The sequence below is a fragment of the Drosophila guanche genome, unplaced genomic scaffold (assembly GCF_900245975.1).
Source record: "Drosophila guanche unplaced genomic scaffold, DGUA_6, whole genome shotgun sequence".
Taxonomy (NCBI): Eukaryota; Metazoa; Arthropoda; class Insecta; order Diptera; family Drosophilidae; genus Drosophila; species Drosophila guanche.
Window position 1 is genome coordinate 5,246,530 of NW_022995744.1, and position 25,219 is coordinate 5,271,748.

General features: G+C 46.3%; 5 protein-coding genes across 8 annotated transcripts in view; 1 reads left to right on the forward strand and 4 right to left on the reverse strand.

Moving 5' to 3' along the window:
* Window positions 1–690: 690 nt before the first annotated feature.
* On the reverse strand, window positions 691–11,095 carry LOC117579102 (tRNA (uracil-5-)-methyltransferase homolog A). Its single transcript, XM_034264824.1, has 5 exons — window positions 10,788–11,095; window positions 9,440–10,733; window positions 8,987–9,369; window positions 8,562–8,955; window positions 691–832 (listed from the first exon to the last, which is right to left on the reverse strand). Exons 1-3 carry the CDS (start codon window positions 11,019–11,021, stop codon window positions 9,023–9,025), a joined length of 1,875 nt encoding a protein of 624 aa, XP_034120715.1. The 5' UTR covers window positions 11,022–11,095; the 3' UTR covers window positions 691–832; window positions 8,562–8,955; window positions 8,987–9,022.
* Window positions 755–8,501, reverse strand: LOC117579101 (glycerophosphocholine phosphodiesterase GPCPD1). 2 transcript variants are annotated; one of them, XM_034264823.1, is made up of 2 exons: window positions 8,475–8,501; window positions 755–3,095 (listed from the first exon to the last, which is right to left on the reverse strand). In XM_034264823.1, the coding sequence occupies exons 1-2, from the start codon at window positions 8,484–8,486 to the stop codon at window positions 1,176–1,178; spliced, it is 1,932 nt and encodes a 643-aa protein (XP_034120714.1). In that variant the 5' UTR covers window positions 8,487–8,501; the 3' UTR covers window positions 755–1,175. The 2 variants fall into 2 exon arrangements, with proteins under 2 accessions (XP_034120714.1, XP_034120713.1); XM_034264822.1 differs by lacking the exon at window positions 8,475–8,501 and adding an exon at window positions 5,690–5,952.
* Window positions 11,096–11,726: 631 nt separating the features above from the next.
* On the reverse strand, window positions 11,727–13,852 carry LOC117579835 (SET domain-containing protein SmydA-8). The gene is made up of 3 exons (XM_034265933.1): window positions 12,467–13,852; window positions 12,151–12,412; window positions 11,727–12,092 (listed from the first exon to the last, which is right to left on the reverse strand). The coding sequence occupies exons 1-3, from the start codon at window positions 13,481–13,483 to the stop codon at window positions 11,776–11,778; spliced, it is 1,596 nt and encodes a 531-aa protein (XP_034121824.1). The 5' UTR covers window positions 13,484–13,852; the 3' UTR covers window positions 11,727–11,775.
* A 402-nt stretch (window positions 13,853–14,254) lies between these two features.
* LOC117579176 (nucleoporin Nup35-like) lies at window positions 14,255–15,451 on the forward strand. The gene has a single exon (XM_034264938.1). It carries the CDS (start codon window positions 14,354–14,356, stop codon window positions 15,272–15,274), a length of 921 nt encoding a protein of 306 aa, XP_034120829.1. The 5' UTR covers window positions 14,255–14,353; the 3' UTR covers window positions 15,275–15,451.
* Window positions 15,452–15,668: 217 nt separating this feature from the next.
* The window catches only part of LOC117579489 (protein naked cuticle), a 41,820-nt gene continuing 32,269 nt past the window's right edge, over window positions 15,669–25,219 (reverse strand). Inside the window, exons 2-5 of one of the 3 annotated variants that reach the window (XM_034265387.1) lie at window positions 21,114–21,613; window positions 18,286–19,131; window positions 17,661–17,989; window positions 15,669–17,445 (exon numbers count right to left, since the gene is read on the reverse strand). In XM_034265387.1, coding sequence (XP_034121278.1) covers window positions 16,344–17,445; window positions 17,661–17,989; window positions 18,286–19,131; window positions 21,114–21,613 — 2,777 coding nt within the window. In that variant the 3' untranslated portion in view covers window positions 15,669–16,343. Of the gene's footprint in view, window positions 17,446–17,660; window positions 17,990–18,285; window positions 19,132–21,113; window positions 21,614–23,593; window positions 23,616–25,219 lie in introns of those variants that run through there. The other 2 variants (XM_034265388.1, XM_034265389.1) reach the window with 2 other exon arrangements.

Sequence of the window (25,219 nt, forward strand, 5' to 3'; positions counted from 1 at the left end):
TATGGGCTGCCCGTTTATGGGCCGTGTTTTGGGGCTCAGCATTTTCATGGTGCTTTTACATTCGTCACGATGCTGCCGCATCAAAATGTAAAGCGAATCGAATTTTACATTGTTTCTTCTTTCGTTATGTGTGTGTAGATCTTACATATACATATACTAGGCATACATTCATATTCGAATTAGAGCGCACGAAAATGGGGACACATTCTTTGTCCCCATCGGCACCAATCGGCACTTTCGGATGAGCGGAATATACACAGGAGGGTCTGTATACGCTCGTGTCAAACATTTTAACATACTTTTAGATAATAAAACACCTTCATTCCGAATTGAGTGTTGCTTTGCATTGCGTGTGTATTTACTTTTCAATGAATTGCTTCAATCACGCCTTAGTGTTTTGGCTGTTTTAAATCGCTTTTTAAACATTAATATCAATATTTTAAATTGTTCTCTTTAGTGTACTGTAGTTTTAAAATAGAAATTGCTTGTAAAATTGTATCTCATCTTCTAGCCACAGAACATAGCTTAAACATAGACAAAATTAAAGCTGCAAAATGGTATAAAAATAGCCCCAATAATTAATTACATATGTACACAAATATGTGTGTGGAAAGCAATGAGCAAAATGTTCTATTTAGTATTTTTGCATACAAGTTTTTCCAAATAAGTTGCAGTGGGTTTTTGCTTGTTTTTGCTTTGCAATTAGCTAAACTCTTTTCTTGGCTTTATTTGTTGCTGTATTATGCTTGATTGATTTTTTGCACATTTGCACATTGAGGTATTTAACGATTTATAGCAGATATTAGGTGTAAATATATTGTATGTGTGTTTGCTATCCTCATTTCTCTCTTTATTTTCTTTTCACTTTTTCGCATCGCTTTCTTCTCTCACATTGTCTTTTATGTTGCTACTTAATTTTTGAGGGGAATTCCTCCCATGCTCTGGGGTAGATTTCTACACGAATGTAATTATGACCAAATGACGGCCTTTACACATTTTGGTTTCCTATAATTTAATAAACCAATTTATGAAGCTGCGCTTCTTCCCCCATTTTCTCACATTTCTCCGGCTTACGTTACGTTTCTAAATAAATATACAAAAATTTCTTTACAAGATTAATGATTAACTTATGCTAAGATTCACCCGACCCAACCCGTCCCGCCCTTCCAGCCCGTTTAGATCCGGCACTGGGCCGCGAATTCGGCCATCAGGGCCGGTGACTTGAAGAACGCTTCCTGCTTGCCATCGGGCATGTAGAGATCGCTGCGATCGTAGCATGTGGCCGTGGCCCCAATCTGTGTGAAATACTTGACACGCTCCCGCGAATTGCAATCGTCGCCCCAGAGGACGGCAATCTGGCCCAAGTCCTTGGCCTGCTGCAGCATCTGGGCGGCATTCTCGCCGAGGAAATCCTCGGCATGCGGTGCAGTGCCCGCCAACTCAAAGGCCTGGGCATTGTTCACGGCCGCCTCGAAGGTCCTTGTTCGCAGATCCAGGAACGGCTGCCACTTCTTCGTCTGGCCCTGGGTGAGGTACATCACGGGGAAAATGTTCTGCTTGAAGCGCAGCATGGTGCACATGTCGGCATCGAAGCTGGAGAAGATTATGGGACGGCCGCAGCCATGCTGGATCACCTGGTGGAGCACACGATCGGCAAAGAAGTTTTTGTCGATGGTCTGCTCGGCCTCGGAGCCGCCACCTTGGCGACGCTGCGGCCACTTGATCTCAATATCGATGCCCAGGGACTTGGGCAGCTCGTCGAGCACCTCCACCAGTCGTGGAAAGATGCGATGTGCGGGCCGGGACTCGGCATTATGCGAGGGATACTCCACCACCCGCCCATTGATCACAGAGAAGATGCGCAGCCGCTTCAGCAGCTCATAGTTGATGTCCTTGATCAGAACGTACTCCAGTTGGTCCGGCTTGGTGATCTGTTTGCCAGGCGGCGCAGTGCGCAGGCCAAAGTCGTGATAGATCACAGGCACTCCATCGGCCGTGAGGTGTACATCCAGCTCGATCATATCCGCATGATGCTCGTGGGCACTCAGAAACGAGGCAATTGTGTTCTCCCTCTCTGCTGGGGCATCGGCAATGTAGCTCTTGCCGTTGCCGCGATGTCCCACATCCAGATTGGGCCAGCTCTTGGGCCAGTAGTGGGCATAGGTGGTCTTGAAGTCCAGCGGCGAGTAGCGGTACGGCTGGACAATGACATATGGCAAACGGAGACGGGCCAGAGTCTCTTCGGCATCGCTGGCCGACTTGATGCGTAGATGGAGCAATCCCTCGCTGCCCTGCAGCTCTGAGCTGACGAGATTGGCACTGCCGAGTAGCTCATTGGACATGGTGTAGCAGTCCAGGCGGAAGTGCTGCTGCATCATCTTCTCCAGCGGCACGGTGATGTGGAAGATGACAATGTCGCCCCTGGTGTAGGGCACTCCGAATGTGGGCTGATTCTCCAGCTGACTCTTGCCGTACTCCTGCTTGGTGTACTCCACCTGCAGGCCGGCGGTCATCTCAACGGGCACAATCTTTAGCTGCACATGCTGGGGGTCAAAGGTCTCGATGTCGTGCACCTGGAACATCTTCTCGCCGTTGAACTTGAGCTGAACAATCACCTCGTGATTGAGCCAGCCGCGATGCACCTGCGGCTTGAGGTCCGCATTGTCTGCGGTTATGCCAAACACATCGATCTGGCTGCACTGTATCTCCGAGCAGGGGCCGAGGGAGCGCGGCTTGAAGTGTGTCTCCCAGCGGCGAATCTGCTTGTAGCCGGACAGATCCTCCACGTACACAAAGTAGCGGTATTCCAGCTGGCGGCACGACTGCAGCGGCACCGTCGCCTGCCAGTTGAGTTCGTCGAGCGAGTCCAGGGGTACGCAGCGTGAGAGCTGCCACTCGCCGAGGGCCTTCACATCGCCTGTCAGTCCCAGGCGCTCTTCCGGCGCCAAGGGAGTCTCCAGTCTCACGTTGAACTCCCTCAGTGTGGGCTTGCAGGTGGCACCCGTCGCACCGGTGGCCGTCTCCAGCTCATTGGCTGTGCCATATTTGATTAGGGTGCCCGGTGGCACGGTGGCTGCCTCCACATATGCGGCACACTGCAAGTAGATGGAGGCATAGGCCAGGATTAGTACTTTGATGTGCCACAGGGCCATCGCCAGCAGCAATGGAGACTAGACTACGACTGAGGGAAACGCTGCCAGCGCTGTCGCCTAATAAACGCCACAACACACGGCTGCGAAGCTCAGATTAAACGTTGACCCCTTGCGGATTTCGTTTCGCCCTGATAAAGTTTCACTGAGCGGAACGCCGCCCCACACTCCGCCCGGCCCGCCCCCCCTCTGGCTGGAATTTAGAAACGAAAACAGGTTCGCGCGATAAGCACGCGTTTTTAGTCGCCTCCGTGCAGTTTGTAACGAGATCACGTGTTCTTCTCCGAGCACTGAAGCGGGCTCGACTCTAGATTTCACCAGGCTCACAGATTATTATAATCTAATACATAAAAAAAAAACAAAAAGTAACTTGTGCGGAATAATCAGTTTAATTGCTCGTTAAATATATTTTAGAATATATTTAGTATGCCCTAAGCCCGAGTCTAAACTACGTGCTAGTATTTGCGTAAGAGCTGCACTAAACGTAGGCACATATCAAGCACTTAGATGGGAAACAGATAACCCCTAGAAAGATGATTGATTTGTGATTTATTTCCTACTAAGAATAGTAGCTAAAATGCGGTAAATAAATCAAAGTCAATGGAGGGTTTTTTGTCTGATAAATATGTAAATTACGACGGGGATTTTTTTGGTGGGGTTTGATAGGGTTTCCCTTTGTTATAATTGTTTCAACTAACACAATTCCACACATATTTGCACACACTCTTTTGGAACGTTCAACGTTTTGTTTTGCATTTAAAAGCACGCGTTTAAAATCGCTCGATGCGCAAGCTTTTTACCTTTGAGCGCAGGCCGTGATAACCGCAAGGAATCAAATGCATTTTTTGTTGCTTTACGAGTGGTTGACGGTGGTGGTGTCGCTGCTGCTGCCATGGCAGTGTATTGAGGGTGATGCAACTGCCTATGATTAGCCGACACTCGCTGGGCGATAAATACAATCGCCATAGCCAAAGTTTATGTAAGTGGGCTGAACAAACCATAAATTATTCCAACTATCACGTGTTGAACAGGCAGCCCCTTGAACTGTATTCTCACTATATACTCGTAAAATACACTAAAGAGGCTGCCACCACCCACCAGCTAACGGGCCGAATGTACAGATCGGTTCTGGCTCCCACCTTGGCAACATTTCAAAAGATAACCAGAAAAATCTAAGGAGGGGCGGCAAAAGTCGCGTGAGCTAATGAGACATGTATGCGGTGCAAAATTCGCATTTCGTATACATAGTTTTCTAGTTTCTATGTACTTATATTTTATAGTTTTTCCGTATTTATGTATTTTTGGCTGTTTTGCGTCAACCACACGTTAGCGCGTTTTGTGAGCGTTTTGCGCGCGTTTTTCCTGTTCTTGGCACAATTAGCATAGCCTTGTAAATCAATCGGTTCGGTGCCTCAGAAATAACCAACAAATATTCCTAAAACAAAACCAAAAAGCTGTTTTTAATATTAAACTAAATTCGTTTTGTTGTTTGTTTCAACTTTCGATTTTTCTCTCTTAACTTTAAATTCTAGTTTCCGTGTCCAATTTGAGCTTTTGTGTGCGTCGTTCACGTGTTGAACAGTTAGCTTTAACGCACGCGCTCTCTCTTCTCTCTCCTCTCACACTCTCTGTATTTTTGCACATCTGTTTTTTGTTATGGGAAATTTTAGAGTCGAAAAGCTTCGTTTCTGCTTCTTGGGGGCAATTTTGTACTACTTCTTACTTCTCTGTCTTATTTTTAGCTAACAAAAGCTCTGCTGCCATCTGTTTTGGCCAGCTACAGTTTCAGCTTGATTTCTTATCAGACTCGAGCTGTATAGTGAGAGATCATATATCAACACAATAGCTATATAACAGCCATAAGATGGCCTGAAATCTAATCGCAATCATCGCAAAACAGGCACTTGAGCTTGTGGGGTCGCTAGTAGTCGGAAACAGGACTCCTCTCTCTCTTCCAATACTGAAACCTCCCCTCAAACTTCACAAGAAAGTGAATCACGTGAAACCTTTGCCACATGTGGCACTCATTCTGAAGAGCTTTTTGCATTAAATAAACAGAGTTGAGTCGCAGCCTGTCTGAGGGGTTGTTTGGTTTACTGGCAAACTACTTGAAATTGGAGGTTGGAGTTAAGAGTCGAGTCTCCGTTCCCAATGAAATGACATCATGACATAAACATACTAGTCAGAATTCTACGAATTATACTATAAACATAGGGTTCTAATTTATATAAACTTATCTAGTATTTCCCTTGGTGGCAATTTAGTGCATTAACCCTACTCCCTCCATCTGTCTTTGGCTCTCTTGTTCTCTATCTCTACCTCCCCTTTTTAGATATTGATTTTTATTATATACTACTGGAGGCATGCAAATGTCTGATGTCAACAGCAGCGACCTTCACAAACAGCCCAAAAAGTCAAAGCTCAAACATTTGCAATTATACTAGACACTAGCCACATGGCAGACACACTATGCCCTATACCGAAACCCTATTACAATGCCCCAAAAGTACAAATGTTTCATATAGATTTTTGTTAATTACATTTTGCATGTGCTCGTCCGTGCCTTGGGCTTCCATCGGGGTCAATATCATGGGAACAGACATCTTTGCTGGGGTTTTGTTTCGTGTGTGACTTTAAACTTTAAGTTTAGGTTGCTTTGGTTGGTCTGGAGAACCAAACGGAAAAAAAAAACTTATATCACAGTTGATTTAATTAGATTTTTGCACTACTATATACGCCGAATGCGCAATTGGTTTCCCTTTTTGTTTTGTTGTTGTTGCTAGTGGGCCAGCATTTTGTACTTGTTTTAGTTTTGGCTCTTTTATGGTTGCTTCTTTGTCGCTTTTATTTATGTTTCTTGTTGTTTTGGTGTTGGTTTTGGTTTTTGGTTGAGTGGTTTGTTATTTTGTTGTTTGTTGGTTTTGGGGGACGCTGAGGACGGTCCGTCGTCACTGCTCCGACGTTGCAGTCGCAACTGTTTCAGGCTCTTCTGGTGTGCGCGCAATTTAAACGATTTCTTTTTATCGAAAATGAGTTGGAGAGCTTTTTGCTTTCTGCTTTGCCTTTTCTGCCTCTTTTGCCCGTTTTCTTTGTGTGTGCGAGCGGCAGAGCCAGAGGCACACAGGCACGGAACGGCACAGAAAGAAACGGCGACGTTGCCGATTTAGGTACAGTTGCGGTGGTTTGCTTGGTGCTTTTTTTCAAAATGTTGTTGGCCTCAGAAACAGAAAACAACACACGATAATAAAATACAAAACAAAAACAACAACAACTAAAACAATCCCATGAAGATTAATCGAATTAGTAATGCCCTCAATCGTCAAGAAATTGAATCAAAATAATATGGGAAAGGTAGATTGCTAAATTTGCTGAGAGAGATTACAGGCTGATCATATACCTTTTAATAAAAGCAAATTGGGTTTAAGCAGGGAAATGCATACTATAATTTCGCTAATAATGCAGTTGGAGGGATTAATCTTACTCCATTATATATAATCGCTGCCCTTTAATGACTTTTTTGTGCTGTTTAAGTACCAATGTAAACCATACTTTATTGATTGAGGTGCTTAAGGATGATAAGCTACTCATTCTATGAAAATATCTCAATAATCTTTGACGAAATTTAATTCAGACAGTTGAACATTTCCCGCTCCGCCTAAAGATTATCTTAAACCCATATACCCCTACTCTATATTAGGGTAGCTAACTATACAACTCCTACCCATAGGATGTTGATTTACAACGGCCAAAGCTCACAGCTTCGAGCGCACAGCACAGCACAGATTGGAGATGACGACACGAGAAATACAGTGGGGACCAGCAGCAGCACAACCAGGCAGGGGTGTGGACACCCCATGCCACGAGGCTTATTTGCTCCAAAGCGAAAACGTGTTGGTCGTGTGCAGAGCTGTCAGGCCCGGCACGTGAAATGTGTGTTTTTTTGTGTGCTTTTCTGGGGCGTCGGTGCCGTGCCGGGCCTTCCTCGTAGTAGTAGTAGTCTCGTAGTCTCGTAGTCTCTCTGTGTGTCGTCGTTCACTGATGCTGAATGGGTATCCATCCGGACAAAAGCTCTCTCTCGCTTGGGGCACGGCATGGCATCGCATGGATTGGCTCTCCCCGAAACCGGTTCGCGTCGGTTGATAGTCGATATTGTTGTTTTCCTTCAGTTTTGGTTTGTTTACATCCCACTCCACGCTGCTGATAAGACAAGAACTATGAGGCAATATAAATTCCCAGCATTATATGGAAGATATGGTGAAGCTTTTGGCCGTACATTCGCTTCGAAAGTAAAGCTTTGTCCGGTCAAGGTCTCGACAATGCGTCGTATCGTACATTTGTACATATCTGTCGATCCTAATCGCAGAATTTCACTTGATTTCATGTTGCTAGGTGCCTTACAACACCCCTGCCCCATGATGTTTCTTGTCTGGTCAGCCGGATATTATAAATAAATGTGAAGTGCCTGCCCCTGCTCGTGCCCTTGTTCCCGGGCGGGCCGGCCTCAGTTTTGCTCCCTTTTCAGATGTCTTTGTGTGCCCGATCTCTCACGATCACGCTCTCCCTCTCCCTCTCCCGCTCTCTTTGTCGCATTACGCTTTGATTTATAATAATTAAGGTGTTATTTTTCTTTATGTTCGTTTCTATAATCATTTTGCTATAGAGGCACAAAACGCCTCATTGGGTCCAAAGTACAATTTCCGATGGCGTTGGCAGGTTTAAATATTTAACGGTCCCCGCAGTCGTTGCTCGTGAAAGCTTTTTTCTTGTTTCCTCACATTAGATATAAACACAAATAATAAGTGTCTTTGTGTAGGTGTGCCGCGCCCCTTCTCGGAAACTATTCTGATGAATCTCACTGCCAAATCCGTTCCGATCCCGAACTGCGTTTGTTTTCCTATGTTGTTACCCAACATGATATCAGTCACGTTGCTCCCCTCTCTGTGTTCTTGTTCGCCAAAAACAATAATATTATCGTGTTTTGACTTTATATTAGTTATATTTTGTGTTTATAGCTACAGCTGGGGCTTGTTTACAGCTCCCTCCCGAGTGCTTCTCGGTTTGGACCTTGTAACAAACAACAGCAAAGCAAAAGCAAAGCAAAATGTACAAATGTTTAGTTTAGATAAGCAAAACGTAAGGAAAGAAGGGAACGAATGCAAACAGTTTTCATTGTGCAATCAAAACTGTGTTCGATGATCATCTAGAAACACTAATTACCGAGAGAAATGCACTGGCAATTATATTGTAGGAAATTTATTACCCCATAGAAAAAAAACGACACTTGCTTATACTCCATTAGGAAATCTAAGATAGAACTTCTCATACCTGGTCAGACATGTGATCCTTGGCCCTTGTATGGGCGGTCGTTGCACTTGTCACTGATATTATGAATACCAGACTTCGTTGAGACACCTTTTGCAATGCCCAAAAGATTGCAGCAGCAGCACCTTTGCAGCGTTTTGCAATTCTTATCACACGAACGTTCACACCAGTACTGGCGATGTTGAGGTTGATGATAATGACGTTGCTCCAACTTAGAGAGTAACTAGTACTAAATAGAGGAAGTCGCTTGTGTCGATTTTGCCGTTTTCCCCTCGTTGTACCAGACGTCCGAACAGCGTAAATACAATTAAATCAATTTAAAACAATAAAAGTAGAAGCAGCAGCCACCGCCACAGCCACAGCGCCGCTGCTCAGAGCAGCGAGCAGCACAAAGAGACAATGATGGATGGATGGATGACAACATCCCGCTGCAGATAAGCGAGAATGAGGCATCGTTTTGGCTGGCGCGAATCGCGAGAGTGACCTGCAAGATTAAGAGATTATAAGAAAATTACATTTGAACCAACTGTACCGTTGAGTGCCGCCCCACGTCACGCTGTTGATAGTGTCTCCGCGTCTCCGATGTTTACTTCAGTTGCGGTTTCAGTTTTCAATGATTCTGCGTCTGCTTCCTCCACAGCCACTGCTGGCGGTGCATTTTCATCCGTCTTTGTCTTGGGCTCACGCTCAAACAGAATGACCAGCTCCGTGTGCGCTGTGTGGGGGAACATGTCGACGGCCACTGCTGATTTCGGATAGAAGGGTTCACCCTTGTACTGCTTGGACTCGGGTCTGGCCAGCTCGAGAAAGTTGCGCTTGGCGCTGTTTGGATTGCAGGAGACATACACCAGACGATTGATGGCACTCGCCGAACGTATGGCAGCAATCGAACGATTATCTACAAATGAATGGCAGAGAAAAAAGAGCTATAATAATACCCAAATGATTGATGTCTACTTGGAGCTTACGCAATCCCGCTCTTGGTGGATCCACCACGGCTATCAAATCCACTGGCTTGCCTGGTTGCTCGTCATACATGGCCTCCCGCACCATGCTCTTGATAAAGTCATCCGCATTGCCTGTAAAGAACTTGCAGTTGTCAATTCCATTTGCTTCGGCATTGAACTCCGCATCCTTGATGGCATCGGGTACGATTTCCACTCCCAAAACTCTCTTGCAGTGCTTGGCAAAGGCCAGGGCAATGGTGCCGGTGCCGCAGCAAATGTCCAGCATGGTTGTGTCCTTGGTGGGAGCAGCCAGATCAATAGCCTGTTGGTAAAGGACGTTGGCACCTTCGGTGTTGATTTGAAAGAAGGCCAACGGACTGATGCGAAACTGGAGACCCTGAATGGTATCTGTGATGTGTGTGGTGCCCAGTAAGTGGTCGACCGGGTTAACCATCTGCCCAGCCTCACGATGCTTGACATCTTGATAGTAGAGGGAAGTGCACTTGAAGCTTGCATCCGGCTCCACTTGCTCATAGAAGCTTTTCAGCTCCTGCTTCAGCTCCCGCTGTTCTTCTTCACTCAGATTCGAGGAGTAGATGCCGGCCACCAGCATCAGCTCTCCCGTGGCACTCGAACAGCGCACCATCAACTGCCGAAAGTGTCCCACGTTGCCATCGGGATTGAAGGGCAGAAATTTGGATTGCCTCACAAGCTTTTGGAAACTCTGCGCCGCCCACTTGGCCTGGTCGGGTAGGTGTGGCAGATCCTGCACCTCCGCCACCTCCACAGAGCCATCGCTGTAGCAGCCCAAGCGGAATCCCACCACCACTTCGCCCTCGGAGTTTTTTCCCACCGTGAACTCGTTCTTGTTCCTGTAGCCATTCACCGTGGGCGAGGGCAGCACGTTGTTAAATTTAAAGTTATCCAAATGCGGCTTGGCCTGAGGATTAATCTTCCTCAGTTCTTGGGTGTATTTTCGCAGCAGCGTGGACATTTCCTCCGATTTCTGCTGCAACTGCTCATCGTAGCTGATGCCCGCCAGCGGGCAGGTAGCCTCCACAGCTGTGCGTTGACGTTTGGGCTTGGAATCGCTGGCACCTTCAGCCGCTCGTTTCTTCTGCAGCGGATCGGCGGATGCTTTGGCTGCTAGCGCTTTTAAGACCCTTCCCTTCCACTTGTAACCATTGAGAGTCTCCAAGGCTCGCTGCTGATCCTCTTGCGTGCGAAAGCACACAAATGCAAACTCTTTCCTCGTGGGTGACTTGATTTTTGTCATGTCCAGCTTCAAGGTGTTCTTCAGCAGCTTTTTAAACTCCTAAAAGGGAGTAGAGTTTTAGTTTATTTCCTACGGATGTGTATTTTAACTTACACCAATGCCAAAGTAGCCCATATTCTTCACTTCTATTTTGTATATTTCCGACGTGAACTCATTTCGCTCCAAATAGGCGTATTCCTCGCCGGCTTTTTCCTCCGGCACGTCAGCGAACGCTGCCACATCGTCGGTTGTTGCCATTTCAGCAACTGATGGCTCCACTGGTGTCTCCATGGGTTGTGCATCACTTGGTGAAACTTCAGCAGGCGTTTCCTTAATTACACTCTCCATTTTAGAGCAATCTGCACGTTTTTTAATGCAAAATTAAAACATAAACAAAACACACGTGCAACACGTGAGTGAAATCGATATTGAATGTGTAGAGTAGATTAATCGATAGTTTTTGTTGGCAGTCGGAATTAACATTGACTCTGAGAATATAATTTTCAACACACATAAAAGGTTTAATTACGTTCGGCAAACAACTCTTTTTTGAGTTCAAAATTTTCAGTGACTTTTTTTATAATATTTAACATAAACTGAAGTACCTGGTCGATGCGGACTCATCGTCTGCTACCAACCAATTTCGCTACAGCGATTAAATAAAAAAAAAGAAAAGAGAATCTAATTTTAAGCCATTTATAAATCAATTTTATATTAATTTTTATTAAATTTAATTTCCTTACATGCTAACTACACGATATCTACTGCCAATTGCTGTAAATATCAACCTTGTTTCTACACGATTTCTACATACAGAAAGGTGAGTCCATAAATACATTAAAATGCTAGAAATATCCTACAAATTATTTCAAAATACGCAAGGTGTGTGACCTAGACGAGGGAACACATTAGAACCATGCGCCTATCGCACAAAAGTATCGATATTTGCTACAACGAATCTCTGAGCATGCCGTTTGGTAGCAATAAAAAACTCGCTGCTATGAAACTGGGCGCAAGTTTTCAAATTCAAACATTTTGATAAAAAAACTTTTCTTCCATAGAAAAAATTGTAGAAAGTTTATTGGGCACATTTTACTCAAAGCTATTCGATTTCTTTGACCCCTTCAAGTCGCTCTAGAGCGTTGTCCAGTATTTCCTGACGCTCCGCTAGCAGTTGCTGCATTTCCGGTTCATGTTGCATAATATTTCCAATCTCCGCCAGCAGCTCCGATGCCCGTTTGAGTTTCTCTTCGCATTCCAGTGGCTCCTTAGAGCGCAGTGCCTGTGCTACGAGAGCCTCCTCCAGGTCTATCAGCAAATTACCGCGAAAGATGCTCCAGCCGCCATCGAAAATGTTGGCCAGTTTGAGGAGCTCCTCGCAGAGCTCAACCTTGCGCTTTAGCGACTCCTCGCTGAGTTCTGTGGGGGCACACTGTGGGGTTACAACTGTATACAAATTCCCTCCCCCTCTGCTTACCCTCCATGGCGAATCCTGGCGCATTTCCATACAGCTGCGTGAGCGCATATTTGGCCTGCAGGACGTGGGTGTTGGTGTCATGGAGCTCCACCCGATGGCGGTAGATGAAATCCTCAAAATCCGTGGGGCTGTTCTTGTCCAGCGCCTCAATCTCCTGCTGCAGCTTGGCATCCGAGAGCAGCACTTCCTTGGCGGAACGCTTCACGGGGCACAGTTGGCACTTCCAGTTGGCAGAGTTCTGGAGCGGCTTCACAGAGATGATCTGTGTGAAATAAATTCGTTAAGACAGATCTTCGCCTTCTTTCCACCCACTCACCTTTCCCGCTTTGCACTTGACGCAGGTTTGGGCACCCGCAAAGCTGCCCAACTCTGTGGGATCCTGGCACCTGGCACACGCACAATCGAAGCACTTGGCCTGCCGCAGATGGAGTCGCCGCTGAATGGTGCTCCTCAGCGGCTGAGTGTAGGAAATGCTCAGGATCTCGCCCTTGGCAATGGGCCGCTTGGCCAGGAATCGAATGTTCATGTCATTGTCGAAGCGATGTCTCATGTTGGGTGCACAGTCGTGGGAGATCATGGCCGCTCCTGGATAGAGAGCTCTCACCTTGCGGCGCTCGCGAGGCTGTCGCAGCTCGAAGGTGTTGGTGTCCAGGATGGCGGCAATGCGCAGAATGTCCATCTCCGACCAGTCACGCATGCCCAAAATGGTTTTGATGAACGTTATGAGATTGGCACGCAGCACTTGGTACAGCGGCGTCTCCAGGCGCTCCTGCAGATGATCCTCCAGGGCGGAGAGGCGGGCAAAGCCTTCGGGATCGCTGCTCTTCAGCTGCATGCAGCGCAGCAACATAATCACACAGTAGGCGGACTCCTTGCGCTCCTCCTCGCCGGGCGTGTAGCTGATCTTCGACTGAAAGTGGCTGCCGGACATGAGCTGGCACTCGGCTCGATGGTGGGGCGACTCTTCGCACTCCTTGCCGCACAGCGGCCAGCTGCAGGAGCTACATTTGTAGTAGATGCTGCTCGGCTTTGCCGGCGGCAGCAGATTCCGATGACAGCCCAGACAGATGGGCGCCGAGGCTACCTTGGGGCCTAGTAGGAGGGGAGCCTCCTTGAGGATCTCCTCGCCAATCCTGACATCTCTTGTGGCGCACAGATGCCGTCCCAGTGTCTCATTGGTGGCCACCTCGTAGCACTTGCACTCGCGCTTGTGGCCCTGCTTCCAGTGTTCCTTCTGGTGCTCCCGACTGCAGTACACCACGCTCCGGCAGGCGGCACACAGCTGCGAGGCTCTCGCCTGGCACAACGCACAGGATGTCAGCGATGAGGACATTTAATTGATTGTTTTCCTTCACTAATCTTTGGAAAATCTTCCCCTGATCGCCGTCTGTTTGCGTAATGAGCAACGTTTGAAAATTCACTGAAATTGCCACATTTTCTAGTGTTCTGTTTTCGGACTCTACTTGCGTTCTATCTGCCCGTCTGCGAGAAAATATATTTTCTTTTGTGTCTCCGCGATGCCAAAATAAATACAATCCAATGGGACGCTCGAGAGATCTTCTCTCCGGTCTCCGATCTCTCTCTCCGATCTCCGAATCTCTCTTGTCACATGGCGCACGACGATTTAAATTTAGATCCCATCTCTGTGTCGTTTGCTTCAGAGCCAAGACAATGTCCAATTTGTTCCGTCGGGCAGCAGCATTATTAATGTTTTGGTTTGGCTAGCAGATGTTCTTTCTCTGCGTATCAATTAGCTTTTGAGGGTATGGCGCTCCTGGGCAATCAGAGTTCCTAGCAGTAAGACTTTGTTTCGATGTTTGTTTAAGTTTTTTGTGAGTTTTTTTTAAGCTAATTTTTGTACATCTCTTGTAAGGGTTTTGTTAATACAATTAAAACCGAAATTAGCTGGCAGCTTTATCTTTCAGTTGGCAAATAAAATTGGGTCAGACCACTAACCAAATAGTATAGTATATACTAAATAAATATAACCAAATAGTATAGTATATACTAAATAAATATATATAGTGTATATTATACTATTTGGTTAGTGGTCTGACTAAATAAATATATATAGTATATACTATACTATTTGGTTAGTGGTCAGGCTTCTGCCTATCGATACATTTGAAAATTCACCAAACATTTGCCAACTTTGTTAATTCTTTTGTGTTTGTTTTTTTGTGTTATTTCGCCAAGCCGCAAAATGGAACCCATGACTCTGGGTAGTCCCGTGAACAGCCCCAACAGCAGCCAGTGCCAGTACCTGCCCCCGTTCCTAATGGGCGATCCTCAGGCCATGACGCCGCACAAGAACACGCTCTCCCCGAAGCCGGGACGCTACAACGTTAGTTTTGCCACATCACCCACCGGCTCATCCGCTCACGACTTTAACCGCTCCGGGATCAACACGTTCTTCGGCCCTGGCGGCGGTCCGCATGGGTCCGGGGGCCATGGCCACAGCCCTGCCAATGTGTCGCTGTCGGGTGTCAGCAGCCACAACCACCAGACAGGGCCACCCACCCAGGGGCTATTCGAGTCGCTGCGTGAGCAGCAGTACAACACACCGCAGCGCCATCATCTGAGCATGCTGAATCAGTCACAGAATCTGAATCTCAGTCTCAACCAGAGCCATCAGGACCCGTATGCGCCCAATACGCCACGCCCACGGCTCGGTGACTTTTGGGTAACCATTTTCGGCTATGTGCCTGGCAGCAGCTCCATGGTGCTGCAGCACTTCACGCTCTGCGGCACCATAGTGCAAGTGTCGCATGCCCCAAAGAATGGCAACTGGATGCACGTGCGCTTCTCCTCTCGCATCGAGAGCGACAAGGCACTGAACTTCAATCAAAAGATCATTGGCGGCAATGTCATGGTGGGCGTCACACGCTGCACCGACAAATCCATCGTCGACAAGGAGAACAACTGCAACGAGACCTCAGCGACGTCGCTGTCCTTCGGCGAACAGAGTCTGCTGCAGAGTCAAGACACTCCAAAAATCCGTCCATTTGTGCAGCAATTCTACAAAATGGCACAAAACGATGCCAAAGTGGTGCCAACCACGGATATGCCCACCAAGAGCACCGGACTGGTGAACAAGGCATTGGATGTGCTCTTTGGTTGGTGATTGCTGCTCCCTCCTCCCCAGCCCCCCCGCTACACTGGAGTTCTTTTCGTGTTGGTTGCTTAAACACTGCATACATAAATCCTACACTGCATACATACATACACCCCATCATTATCCCAGAAATCCCGTACGCATAGTTCCAGGAGAAACAACTATCTTTAAATTAATAATTCCATTTTAGCAATTCAATAATTTATTTAGTATCTTCTCATTATGTTTAATGTTTAATTGGAAATCAGTCTTTTTTATTTAAATAAGAGTTAAATGCATTTTGTTTTTGTGCTTCTTTCATTTCATTTGATGTGATTGAATTGAATTGGATTGATTATTTGATTGGTTGATTGATGATGGGTAGAATAAACAAATTACAAAAATAACAATTGAACTAAAATTGTTTTGTTTTTTTGTTTTTGTTTAGTTGCATTGTTGCTTGTCTTGTTGGCGGTTAGTGTTAGAAACTAAGTCTAGTAGTGTTTAAAATAAATTGGCTTCGAAAAAACATAAATATACACGATATCTCGGTAGATAACTTAAAACTCGCATAAGGAGTCCTCCTCGCCTGCTCCTTTCTATACACCTAAAAAGCGTTGCATAAAATTTCATATTATAGACAACAATTTCAATTAATTTAATATTTTTCACTAAACAATAGAGTCATTTTCCACACATTTCTGTACTTTTTTTGTAGTTTTAGTTTTAGTTTTTTTTGTCAGCAACACAAAATGTTTGGGCGCAACATGCTGCCTGCGCGCTTCGATACGTGATATGTGTGTTGCTGCAGCATGTTGCTAGATCGATTAGCATAGCAAAAAGCGGTGATTCGGATGTTGCCAAGGCAAAAAGGCGCATTTGAATTTTGGTTTTTTGCATAAGCTTTAGGAAGGCTACGTACGATACACGATACCCATATAGACTGTTGATTCGAATATTTTCTTGGGCTGATAAATGCTAACTTTAAATTACAATTGGCGCTACTTATTAGTCCATTTGGACCGAAAAACATAAGCAACATGCAAATAGTTTATAGTTTCATTCGTTCTAGCTGTGCGTTTTAGGGGGTAGTTTTCCTTCACACATCCTGCTGCTCCTTGAAGTGATGGTAGTGATGGTGAATGTGCTCATGCACATAGCGATGAATCATCGAGCTGGAGGCACTGGTGTCCAGCTCCACCTCTTGGTGCGAATCATCCTCGTCTGCCTCCAGGGCCTTGCCACCCTCGGTGACGGCCTCGGCCACGGCCTCGCCCACATCGTCATTCAGATCGATGAGGGTGTCGGTGCTGACGACCTTGCTGGGTGTGCTGGTCAGCGGTGGGCTGGCCGGCAGATCCTCCTCCTCGCTGGCCAGCAGATGGGCACACTCCAAGGCATCGCCGAAGATCTTCGAGCCCGTCGAACTAGAGCTGGAGGTGGGTGGACGCTGCTGCTGTTGCTCCCGCTGCTGCTCCGGTAGAGATTCCTCCTTGGGTTTCAGTGGCTGCTGCTGCTGTTGGATCTGCTGCAGCTGATGCTGCTGCTTGTGGCGATGCCTGCGCTGCTCCCTCTCCTTCTGCTGCAGCTGTTCGCTCAGCTTGGCATAGATGAGATTGCCGTAGTTTTTGTAGTCCTTGCTGGACCGCTGCTGTTGCTGTTGCTGTTGCTGCTGCTGCTCCAGTCGCTGGTAGCCTTGCAGCAGACTCTTTTGATTGTGACTCTTCTTGGGTATGGGCTGCACTGTGGCCACATTGCTGGGCGTCGTCGTTGTCGGTGGTGGCGAGTGGGCGGCCGAGCCGCCGCCACAGATTGTGGCATGGAGGAACGAATCATAGCCACAGAGATTTAGCTTGTTGTGGGCACTGTTGTGACTGTGCTGGGCTGCCAGCACGGCCGGATTAATGGCCAACTGTTGATGGTAGATGGGTACGTGCGGTTGGGGGTGGTCGTGATGATGACCTGCTCCCCCCTGTTCGATGGGAGCCTGTGCCTGTGCTGCTGACGCCGCCGGAATGTTGCAGGTGGCTGCTGCCGGATGGCTGCAAGTGGGACTGCAGCTGACCGGAGACTGGGCGGCAGGACTGTGGTTGGCAATTAGTGTTGGAATTTTCGATCCCGTACTGGAGCGTTGGCGTTGCTGTTGTTGTTGTTGTTGTGCTGCCGGTTGCCGTATGGGACTCACATTGGCTTGGGGTTTTCTATGGAAAAACAGGAAACAAGAGGAGACAAATATGAACATCAATTAGTGGCTGATTGCATTGGGCAAGGGTTCTTATTTGTCTGGGATTTATGGCTGGTTTAGTGTTTCAATTAGGGAATCGTATGGGGAATTTGGGTCGCCAAACAAAAGAAAAGAAAATGAGTTCTGATTCAGGATAATCGAATGGTATTCGGGGCTGTGTATTTGGCTTACCCATTCAACTGAAAACACAGACGATTCTTCTCCATGCTCTCCCGGATTATGCTAATCAAATCGTTGCGGTTCAGTGCCGATTTCCAGCACTCGGCGGACTTGCGCTGCTGCTGTTGCTGATGATGGGATTGGGTTTGGGATTGATGATGACGTGGCTGACGCAGCTGCACCCCATCCAGCATTAGCTCACCCCCACTGGCCGGTGGTGGCGACACCGAGGCGCTCTTATTTGCCGCTTGTGGCTGCTGCGACTGTGGCAAGTGGCGATGCTGCCAATCATTGCCCACCGAGAGGCTGCGCTGTCGCGTCTCCATGCAGTGATCCTGGTACTGTTTTGTGGTTCAAGTTGTGGTTGATTGGTTGATTGGTTGATGGTTTAACAAAAAGAAAAAAAAAGCAAACAAAATTAAATTATAATTGCGAAAAATCAAGCAACAACAAAAATGATGCAAAACAAAGCAAAATAACAAAAACAAAAGGCGACTTTTGGCGGGGACTTACAGGGGAGTAGGAAGGGTCGTTGTGGCCAGGAAAATGGTGTTAACCATTTCCTAGCCACATTCCGTGTGTGTGTGTGTTTTTGTTTTTGTCATAATTTGTTTTGTCTTTGTTACCTTGTGCCTACCTTTTGTTTGCGCGCTCGCCGCAACATCTTCACGCGCTGTGTGGCCTGCTTCATGTAGATGTCCTGCTGCCGCTGATGATGCAACTGGCGATGCGAAGGACAATCGGCCACATCGTTGCTGTTGCCAGTCGGCTGCTGTGGCTGCTGCTCCTGTTTGAGATTCAACATGTTCTCGTAGGTGTTGTCCGACGTTTGCTGGAGCTCCGTGGCAGCCCCGACACAGCACTGTTCCACTTTCGAGCTGCTCTTCTGTTGGTATCTGCCATGATGATGTTGATGGTGATGGCTCTTGCTGCCTCCAGCGCCCTTGGTGCCGCCACTCCCACTTGGCTGCTGGTCGGCACGGTCTGCTGATGCAGCCAGTGCATCCTTCTCCTTGTCACTGTTGCTGTCATCGTCCTCGTCATCGGACTTAATCAGTTTGCGCGGTCGATACCGATGCTGACGGCGTGTGCCGGCGGATGTCGTTAGCGCTCCTCCGCCGCTGCCGCCGTTCACTTGTTTCGCCATCGCAGCTGCCAGTCCCATGGGCAACTTCTTCAGTTTGTTGTTGTTGCTGCTGCTATTGTTGTTGTTGTTGCCGCCGCCGAACGCTGCCGCAGGCAGGGGCTGTGCGGATTTCGATTTACCCTCGGGACTGACGGTGAGGCGCACATTGATTGTCTTGCTGCCACAGTGGGGCACCACCACGGACTTGCCAATGGACTCGTATATGGTATACACAATGCCCACAATGTCATCCTTTGTTATCTTGCCATGATGCCCGTCCAGATCGTAGAACGTGAACGAGAATTGCAACGGCTGCGAGGACTTGCCGCCCTCAACGGATACGTCGCAGGTGAATTCCTGTTTTGACGGCAACAAAAAACGAGAAAATAAAAGTTGGATTTGTATGAGTATTGGTATTGATTGGAGGGCAGCTTGACTTATAACAGAAATCTATGAGTAACCAAGGGGCTCTTTATTTAAATTATATTTTAAATATATTTTCTCTACACTCTCGCACCCGAAATACAATAAAAAATATGCTGTTTGATGCCAACACAGTTTTTTTGCAAAATTTGTTTTGCATTTTGCTAATAAACTTTGCAACATTACAACTCCTGCCTCATCCAATTTAAGGTACACTACATGGGTTCTGCTCTGTTTTGTCTGTTTTTCTTTGTGTAGTTGCAACTTGTTGTGTAGCAAGAAGCGAAATGTATGCCACAACCGCAGCAGCAGCAGCAGCAGCAGCAGCCATGTGCCACATAAAAAACAACAATTAGCAGCAACACAGAAGACCACCGAAACCAGTCGAAAATTGTGGCCATAATTTGACTAAATATTTAATTTGCTTGCCAACACAGGCACTGGCACAGGCACTGGCAGCAGCTGATGGGTGGGGTTGGGTTAGGTTGGTGGCGGGGGGACCCATTACCATTGATAAAGTGCTAACCCAAAACACAGCAGCATCCAACAGTTTCCACTGCTCCTGCTGCTCCTCCCTGCTTTCTGCCTGCTACTCTCATCTCGTTTCGTTTCGTCGTATAAATAAATATAATTTCCTTTTGGCTCTTGTTGGCTGCTGGCTGCTACTCTCTCTCTCTGTCGGCTTGTAGTAGATTTTTAATTGCCTCTGAGTGCTTTTCGTGTTTTGTAGCTTTGCTTTTAATGGTTTTTATTGAATTTTAATGTTTTGATATTTTTTTGGCACAGAATAACAAGAGAAAAAGAGTAGAAGAGTCTCTCCGTAGGAGGAGCAGGAGAATGTTCATCCTCAGTGGGTGGTAATGGAAAATTGCCGGCGCCCTTGTGTTAATGAAATACTTTTTTTCCCTCCTGCTCTCCTCCACTGATATTTGGCGGGGTGGAACAACAAAATGAAGCTGTAGCAGCCATCCATTGAAATTTTAATTAAAAGCACATTGAATTGTTGAGTTTATGTGGGCAATGTGCGTTGTGGCCCAGTGGGCCATGAGTTATGGCCAATAGTGGCGAGAGAGGGCGTGGGGGGCATAACAGCATGCGAGTGGATTAAACTTGACCAAAACAACGAGTCAGCCAACACCTAGCCGAAGGGGGCACGGGGTCAGAGGCTAACAAATGGAAAACCAAACATCATATCCATATCATTCTGTTGTATTTATAGGCAGACGATTTTTGGAAGTAAAGAGCTTATTTCAAAGCAGGACAATGAATACACTTCCTTGCGTCCTAATATTCAAATAGCCAGAGAACACATTTATGCCATTAAAATCCATATCAATATTAAATATTAATTTTTAATATTAATTATTCACTTTGAAATAAAGAATATTTCAATTAAATATTTTTTCATTTTAATTTAATGTTTTTGCATTTAAATTAAATTTATTTGCCTCAAATTTCATCCGTTTTCATTTTATCCGTAACGAAAATACTTTTCAACGCAAGTTTACATTTAAATCAAAGTGAATTCTGTATCATTTCAATGTTTTTTATTTGCAAGGCAAATATTTCATTACAATTTAAATTTGTTTATTTTCTTCACGCTTTTTTTATTCTCAGTGAAGCTGTAGCTTCCATTTCCCTCTAAAACTGGCATGTTTAATACCCAAAGAGCAATTATCTTTTGCGATTTTAGTGTATAAAGATAAAGTACTATATGAATATATTTTTGGGTTATGAAAGAACGATGAGAAAAATCCATAAATTCCTCCATTAATTGAGTGGAGAAGTGAAAATCAAAATGGGACCATAAAAATAAATGTTTATGGGTTTGGATACTTGACTTTGCCCTGGCAATTAAATATCTAATAAGCTTATCAAGTTATGGGGCTGATGGACTGATGGACTGATGGACTCACCTCCAAGCGGATGCGTTCCTCCTTGTGGTGGTGCAAGTGCCGCGAATGTTGCTGCTGCTGTTGGGCTGAGGGCTGAGCCGCTGCTGCCGCATCGACCACATCCTCATCGACGCCTGGCGGCACCGTCTGCTGTTGCACATTTGCATATTTGCCATGCTTGCCCCCGGCGCTGCTGCTGCTGATGCGCAAATGCTTTGTGTGGCTGCCACTGCTGCTCATGTCCTGCGGCAGCTGCATGGGATGCTGATGGTGGTGCCTGCTGGCATGGGTATGGGGCAGCGCCTGGTGATGCTGGTGCCCCTGCTGCTGCAGCTGCTTGTTGCCAGCCGTGCCGGAGGCATTGCCCGGCGGTGTGGTGATTATATTAACCACCGGCGATCGCAGTTGTATATTATTGTCACGTTCACTGACCAGCAGCAGGTCGGGCGGGGCGCTGCACGAGGAGGAGGCACGCACCTGGTGATACATCAGCTCCTCGGAATCTGTGGTGCATTCCTGGACTGCAAAGACAAAGCAAGAAGACAGATGGAGGGGAGGGTTAAAAGGATACTTTTAATTAAAATGCAAAGTGGCATGAAATTGGCGGCATCAAAACAGAGCCACCTCATACCCCATTCCCCATGCCCACTCCCCTTTGGCGCTATATAGTCCCCCTGCCTTGTCGGCTTTTGGCGCCTTTGAGTGGCTGCTTTTCGTTGGCGGCTTTTACAATTTATTTGCAATTTGCACAAAGCGCATTCCAACAACAACAGTCGCACAAAAAAGTTTATGCCCCAACGCCAACACAAAGCGATGGCGACCAGGCGGCCAATGCCTTTGCCTTTGCCTTTGCCTTTCCCTGGCACTGGGCCCCCCCGCTGCAGTCTGGCCCCCTCGAGACACTTGAAAGGCGAACGCTCGGAGAGCATTCCTAATTAATGACGTCGTCGGCGGCTGCGGCGGCAGTCAGAGTTTTCTTTTCTTTTCTGTCCTTTTTTTTGTTTTCTTTCATTTTTAATTGAAATGGCTACAGTATTATATGGCTGGGCTGGGCCAACAGATGAGCAGTCTGCCGTGTCTACGATCGCATTCATTACTCATACGACGCGTGAACCACAGCAAAGTGGGTGAACAAAGTAACTAAAAGTTGGACAGTTTGGAGCGCATCACATATTTATCCTTAAACATGTTAATCCATCTCCATCACCAACCATTTTCATAACTTTATAAACTTCAAAGAACGCAGCGAACCCCCAACCACTTGACACAGAAATCCCAGCAGCAAACCCAAAGCCTCACCCCATAGCCCCCCAATTCACAGTAAATTACATCTCTTGTTCCTTGGGCGGGAAGCACCGCACCACTATTCGCGGCCATTGTATTTCATTTTAATTAATTAGCGCGCTTAAAAAACTAAAGAGAATTTCCAGTTCTCGCCTCTGCCCCGTTCTTTAGTTGCTGCTGACCTAAATTTGTGGTTTAGCTTTCTGTGTTCTTATTTTTTTCCGCATTTCGCATTTTCGCATTTCGCTTTTCATTTATCGTTTGGAGAGCTGCGTCCTTGCCCGGCACTGTGCCAGGACATGGCTTTTAATTGCATGAACATTATGCAAGCAAAGCAAGTCCCAAGTTTCCATTTTGTGTAATTTTCTTCTTTCTGTTTTCTGTTTTTGTTTGTCCCCTCCAACGCCAGCGGATTGCGCCGAAAGAGTTGCCGCCTTTGCCTGCTGCCTGCTGCCTGCTGCTGAGATGGCGACAAATGAAGACAATTAGCCAAAGTGCCAGGGAAATGAGCGGGTTGTCGAGACCTGGGCCAAGTCCCTGTAATTATTTGCACTGCGGCAGTGCGCTAGGAGTGTCCAAGGGTGGCGGGGCGTGTGTTGACCCAGTTAACACTTCACAATCTAGAATTGTAGGCTGCTGTCTGTCTGCCACTTGCTAGTGGGTTTCCTTGAAGAGGAAAGAAGTTTCCCTTTGCTGTCAACTCAACAGTGCCACCTGCTTTCTACACGTTTGATTTTGTTGTAAATTTGTGTGTTGTAAATGTTTGGTGTTTTTTGTGTTTTATTACGCACAATTTATAACATTTTTTGGTGTACAATTTATGCGCATTTTTGATTTTGCACCATAAAACCCAGTGGCCAAGCCACAACACAAAAGTTCATTAATTAATTATGCAAATCTTTGGATAGACCAACTTTGTGTTATCTACAGCATCAGGCAGGGATTGGGCTACAATATGGATTTGATAATACACCAAAAATTACACAAAGATAAATGGAGACGCAGAGATAAATAGATACAGAGATAAAACATCCCCAACATCGTAGATATGTTAATCAACAGGGCCCACAACACGTCCCAACACGTCTCTCAATCTACGCTGAAGCGACTTTAATTGAGACCAAAATTGAAACCAAGATCAAAAACCACGTTCAGAGTCGAGGCAACCAACATTACTCATTCGCCACGTAGGCTGTGCATATTCAATTTGTTGCTCGTTGTTGTTGTTGCTGTTGCTGTTGCTGTCGTTGTTGTGCTTTTCTTTTGATAGATAAGCCGCCAGCCGTGACGTTCCATTTATCATAGAAAATTCATGAAGCTGCGTCCACATTTCGACATGGCCTTTGTGAACTCTCCAGGCCAGGTGAGAGCCCTTGGAGCTTGGCCTCGGTCTCTTCTCATCTCGTCTCTCATCTCATCTCATCTCATCTCTTGGTTGGGCAATGCTGCTGCCCCGCGTGTCTATTGCGGTCGTCATAGCCATAGGGATTGAGGAGATGCGTGGTCCGTGCGGCTTGATGGGGCTAATCATTTTCATTTCCATTTTCTTGGCACTGCCCCGCCCTGTGCCCGGCCATGTCTTGAGCACACATTACGCAAATGTACAAATTCAATTCATTTTGGCCCCCGTAGGCTTTGGGGCTTCAGTAACTGGGGTCTGCGGGCCCTGTCGCATGCAGCCTTGATGGACAATGGATTATTCCTATTTTCTGTTGCCTTTTCTTGAGTTTTTAGTGTTTCATTTGCTTGCCGAAGTTTTTTTTATACATTTAAACTGACTTGTAATATTTTTCTACTCTTTCAAGTTGAAAAATAATCAATTTTTGATATATTTTATCGAGCACAATAGCCAAGTCAGTTGGTTTCCTTTTACAATTGCAAATCATTTTTATTTTTTTGTAGGTCATCGTTGAGTCGTGCATGTTCCCCAGGGCCTCTCGGGGCGCTGTGGCCCCCGGCTGTCCGACCATTCTGGCCATTCTCCTTTCAATTTGTGCCTTTACAATGCGCATACAAGTACATGTGTACGAGTGTGTGTCTGTGTCTGTATCTGTAGCTGTTTGGAGTGGCTTAGGCCAAAGTTAATTTGCAAGGCGGCATGTTTCATATCAGACGCCAAAATGCTTTCTTGATGACTCAACAACAACAAGAGCAGCAACAAAATAAAACAAGTTGATTCCCATTGTGTGTCGGGTCGGCCACTTGAGAGCAAAACATGTTCTTTTGGTTTATCTTGGCGCCACGATCGTCGGCAAAGGCCGTGCGCGGTATTTGCTCAAAAAGCAGAAAAAAACGAATGCTGAAGGAAACACAAAGGCGATAATTAAACGCAAAACAAAGCGGCCAAGAACAGAGAGAGAGGCTGAGAAGGCTGAGAATCTGGCAACCTGAGATCCCAGGCCCATCAACTGGTCGAACTTTAATTAGAAAAAAAAACAAAGGTGTAACAACCAAGGGGTGTGAGTAAAGTTGAATGAAGAAGTGCATCAAAGTGACGGCAGAGCAAAGAGCTAATAAACGCGAGACAGTTGGACAGCTTGGAAAACTTTAACCACGGAAGAGATAGAGAGGCAAGGCAGCAACTATTTATTAGACAGATGATGTGCCAACCCAGGGCCAGGCCAGCAAAAGATATAAACCAAAGATAAAAACTTCATAATTGCGTTTATGTGTGGCCTAAGACTCTGGACTGGCTCGTGGAAAGGAAAACCGAAAAAAACAAAATGTTGTTGCTGGGCAGATATCTCGTATCTCGTCTCTCGTATCTGGGTATCTGGCATGTAAGTGTTAATGAAGTTAAGTGTTTTTGACGCGAACGACCAGCAATAACAAAAGCAACAAAC